We start from the raw sequence: 4,773 nt of genomic DNA on the forward strand, positions 1-4,773 counted from the left end.
CTCTTCAGCATGGGCAAAGTCAAAGAAGAGTGGACTACGAGTCGCTCCCAAAGCCTACGGGCCACATTACTGCTTAAGACCCAGTTGCCTATTCGGCATGGGCAAAGTCAAGAAGAGTGGACTACGAGTCGCTCCCAAAGCCTACGAGCGACATTATTGCTTAAGACCCAGTCACCTATTCGGCATGGGCAAAGTCAAGAAGAGTGGACTACAAATCGCTCCCAAAGCCTACGGGCCACATTACTGCTTAAGACCCAATCGCCTCTTCAGCACGGGCAAAGTCAAAGAAGAGTGGACTACGAGTCGCTCCCAAAGCCTACGGGCCACATTACTGCTTAAGACCCAGTCGCCTATTCGGCATGGGCAAAGTCAAGAAGAGTGGACTACGAGTCGCTCCCAAAGCCTACGAGCGACATTACTGCTTAAGACCTAGTCGCCTCTTCGGCATGGGGCAAAGTCAAGAAGAGTGGACTACGAGTCGCTCCCAAAGCCTACGGGCCACACTATTGCTAAATACCTAGTCGCTTCCTCAGCATGAGCAAAATCAACAAAAGTAAACTATAAGTTGCCCCCGGAGCCTAAGGGCTACACTACTGAACTGGCGGAGACCTCCTCACGTTACAGGCAGCTCGCCACATACAGGCAGCTCCCAAAGCCTAAGGAATTGGATCAACACTTACTAGCTCGTCGACTTACGGGCCAAAAGAAGAAATCTACTCCCTTCGCTGAGTTACTCTCAGCTCGTGAGTGGGGGGTAAATGATGAGGGCAGATTTGGCCCTCCAGTGAAATTGTGACACGTGGCACCTCGTGACAACTAGGCAACACCCAGGCAACAACTTACCAAGTTGGTGTCCCACCGGGGCACCGGCTTGGCCGCCCTGGCGAGGCCTGGCGCGCAGCCTACACGCGCCCTGCGTGCTGCCTGCACACGGCCTGTGCACTACCTGGCGCGGCCTGCGCGACCTGGCCGACCTGGCAACTCATAAGACGCCCACCGATGGACTATAACGGCATACATACCCCACAAGCTCGGTAGCTCACCAAGGAGCTCGGTAGCTCACCAAAGAGCTCGCCAAGGAGCTAGGCAGCTCTAGGGAGCTCTCCACTAAGGAGCTAGGCAGCTCGGCAGAGCTCGCCACAAGCAGCTCGGCATAGCCCAAGGAGCTCGGGATAGCTCCCCCGGGCAACTCGCCACTTGTAGGGTAGCTCGGTACAGAAGAGTAGTTTGGCATATCGCAGGAAGATCTCCTGCCTGACAACCTGGCCCAGACACCGACCTGGCCGCCTCACACAAGCGCCAGCCTAACAACCTCGAGGAGTTCACCACCGTACCCCGGTTCTGACGGGATGTGACGAGTCTTACCGTTTGAAGGCTTTTCACCCACCTAACCCGCGAGGACACCACTATATAAGGACTCCGACCCCTAAAGCCAAAGATGGGATGAAAATGATGGTAACCCCTGCTCTCTAGCTCTCTCATTTCTCTCCAAGCTCTCTGTAATCAGAATGCTAACTTAGGCATCGGAGAGTCCCCGTCGGGTAAATACCCCTGGGTCCTCTGATTCAATTCTCGTAGGTCCCTCAGCTCCCGCCGCTTACAAAGGAGAAGAGATCACCTCATGCAAAGGGCAGTCGGGTTGCGCTGCACCAGGGAGCTCCACCATCCTTTGAGTTGCAGGCCGCCTAGGAGCAGGTCAAATGACGAGTCCACCAAGGTAGCTCACCATCAGGGAGCGCGACATAGCTCTCCCCCAGGCAGTTCGCCATCAGGAAGCTCGACATAGCTCGGGCAGCTCGGCATAGCTCTCCCCCGGGCAGTTCGCCACCAAGGAGCTCGTCTCCAGGGAGTTCGCCACCAAGTAGCTTTCCACCAGGGAGCTCGCCACCAGGGAGTTCGCCACCAAGTAGCTCGTCACCAAGTAGCTCTCCACCAGGGAGCTCGCCACTAGGCAGTTCTCTACGAGGGAGTTCGCCACCAAGTAGCTCATCACCAAGCCACTTCACCACCAGGTCAAATAACGAGGTACTTAACCAAAAAAATTTATACATCACAAAGATTGGTACGTGACTAGAAACGGTTACATCAATAAGGAAACCCTTACAATTCTTGTATTAGTTTTCCTATCTTTCCCTTCATTTTCTTACATTTTCCACCGAGAGTTTTGATTTGGAGAATAAGACAAGAACAATGCAAAAGCAGATGATGCAAAGTAGGCTGGGATTAGTGTGGAAGCCCGTATGTTTAGGGAGATGATTGAGTGACAAAGGAAACCTGCTTTAGTTGCTTCTCAAGTAGAGGTTTTAGTTACAAAAGACTGAGATTAGCGCACCATTTCTCAATAGAGGGTATTAAATTATTAATCTTTTTCAAGGGTGAGGTGAGGCGTGAGGGTATTTTAAGAGACGGGTGTAAAAAAGATTTTCAAGTGCTTATTATTGAACCCGCTTACGAACAACTTCGTGACCACCTCATCCAAACCCCTCGTGGCCAAGTGGGAACGAGAAAAAACTGCAATCCATGCATTCGGCTCGTATTGTGACGGGATCTGTTCCATACAAATGGGTGCCTCACAGGCATATTCTTGAGAATATTTCCCATAAATAATAATTAATAAATACGGGAGATGTTCCGAATGCATAATAGGATGTGCGTCTAAAACACACGTGAGGCGCCAGGTGTGAGGAGCATATCTCTCGTCGGTGTTTAGATTAAACTCGATCTAAACCATAAACCCAGAAACTCATCAACAATGTCTCCGAAATTTGTTCATACATTTCTGCACCAAATCTGGCCTATTGGCATTCAAGGCCATTGACTCTATGTTCACAGACCACAGTCACCGATTACCTCTAAGTTAACTCCCTAAAAGATAAAAGTAAAGCATTTCGACAAACATCTTTGGAGCATGAAATCACTGACCTACACTTGGACTTCGATCTCACGACGTCGTGTCTCTCCTAAACCGCAACACATACACACCACCAGAACCTGGCACCTACGTTTAAACAAAACTACCTTGGACGAACTAGGCAGTTGCAGACCTTGTCTACACAACTGCCACCAACGTGTCCGAACAAAGTTTGCAGAGGTCTTGAAGGACCAACGCGTGGCACTTTGCTTTGAACGTGTCTACCCGAAAGACGGGCGAAAGACCTTCTGCTACTTCAACCGATATATAAGATGTGCGAGAGATAGGTCTAATCTCCGTTCAACCGCAACTCCCAAATGCGATAAGAAAAACAAATATAGTTTGTCCGAACCCCAACACAAATCGAAAATGCAGTCCATGAAAGAAGCCGCCTCAAACGTCGCTGCATCGGCCAAGTCCGGGATGGAGAAAACCAAGGCGACCGTGCAAGAAAAGGTAATTAATGGTTCCTTTCATTATGTTTTCTGCTTTCAACGTCGCAAGAGTCATGGACCTTTTTGACAGGTGGATAAGATGGCCGCTCATAGTGCCGCTGAGAAGGAAATGGCGAAGCAGCGTAAGGAGGAGAGGATCAATCAGGCAGAACTCAAGAAACAGGAGATCCGCCAACAGAATGCTGCAGCAAAACATACAGGCAGTGGAGTTGCCGGTCACCCAACCGGGCTTTACGCGGGCTCTACACACACTGTGAACCCCCATGGGCAGGTACTCTAAGGTACTGTTGGGACGTCGTACCCAATCGGAAGCCGGAAGCAACGCGAGATTGGGCGGTGACACTCATACTTAGAAACGGCAACGGTGGGGCTTGAAGTTAGAAAGGGTGGTTACTGGTTAGTCGCAATGGTCTCTCTACTGTAAATTAACGAATTTACTTGGTATCAATGTATCATTAGTATTATCTGACAAAAAAAAAATGTATCATTAGTTTGTGTTGTATTCGGTGTCCCTTGTTTCTTCCTCTGTTATTTGGGAGTGAAAGCTAGTGATATGCTGTCGTTGTCTGTGTATTTGTAAGCTAGAATTAATTCACCGTTATATTTGAAGTTCTCTCTCGTTAATTAATTATAAGAGAAATTGCTCAAGAGGTATATAAATTGATCTGTATCCTATATCAATATTCTAATTAGTCAAGATTCTAATTTGACGTCAATTATCGTGTTTAATATTTATCTTATTCCGAAAATCGAATTAGGTCCAACGTTAATTTTATAATTTACATACCGGAAAGGTTAGTACGTAGTTCAATGGGTATCTCGTAGGGCTTTCTTAAAAAAGAAAAAAAAAAAAAAAAAGGAATCTCACTATCTCTTAGGATGGTCTCATTTCACTTGTTGATTGGGCTGACCTACTGGGTCGGTCTGGGCCTTATGCTACTTCATCCGCAATGGGAAGAGGTGCCCAAAGCCCATCCATCGACGTGTAGGGTTGAATATGGGTTCAGGGTCCTTTGATGGGCTTACATGACGGATACAATATGGGCTGATAAGTGATAACCCATTAGGTGGGTGGATTCTGTGTTGCATACCCAATGACTAATGACTAAGAGACGAAGGCAAGGCACAAGCAGAGAACTTTTGTTCTGTTTGTTTGTTTGTTTATTTGTTTTTTTTTTTTTCTTTTTTAATTATTACCAAGAGAAGAGAACGTTGGCTGCCCACGCCACGCCTATGCTGCCTACAGAACTCTCTCCACGTGATAGGTTATAGAAAATAGAGTCATTGATTTCAGCATTGTAACTGTTAGATGAAATTCGTATCAGGCAGGGACTGGGAGGCCCTGTGGAGGGCAGAGGCTGTGGAACGTAGATAGCCAAATATTTTCCTGTTAGGCTTAATTTCTTT

At 47.9% G+C, this 4,773-nt stretch overlaps 1 protein-coding gene across 1 annotated transcript; it reads left to right on the forward strand.

The window, feature by feature from the left end:
* Positions 1-3,280: 3,280 nt before the first annotated feature.
* LEA4-5 (Late Embryogenesis Abundant 4-5) lies at positions 3,281-3,646 on the forward strand. The gene is made up of 2 exons (XM_010259168.3): positions 3,281-3,367; positions 3,437-3,646. Exons 1-2 carry the CDS (start codon positions 3,281-3,283, stop codon positions 3,644-3,646), a joined length of 297 nt encoding a protein of 98 aa, XP_010257470.1.
* Positions 3,647-4,773: the final 1,127 nt, after the last annotated feature.

The sequence above is a fragment of the Nelumbo nucifera genome, chromosome 7, assembly GCF_055504915.1.
Source record: "Nelumbo nucifera cultivar China Antique chromosome 7, China Antique-T2T, whole genome shotgun sequence".
In the NCBI taxonomy this organism is placed as follows: Eukaryota; Viridiplantae; Streptophyta; class Magnoliopsida; order Proteales; family Nelumbonaceae; genus Nelumbo; species Nelumbo nucifera.

Coding starts and splice junctions, on each gene's coding strand:
- LEA4-5 (XM_010259168.3), top strand. CDS start 3,281: ATGCAGTCCATGAAAGAAGCCGCCTCAAACGTCGCTGCATCGGCCAAG. Junction 3,368..3,436: donor AGGCGACCGTGCAAGAAAAG/GTAATTAATGGT, acceptor CCTTTTTGACAG/GTGGATAAGATGGCCGCTCA.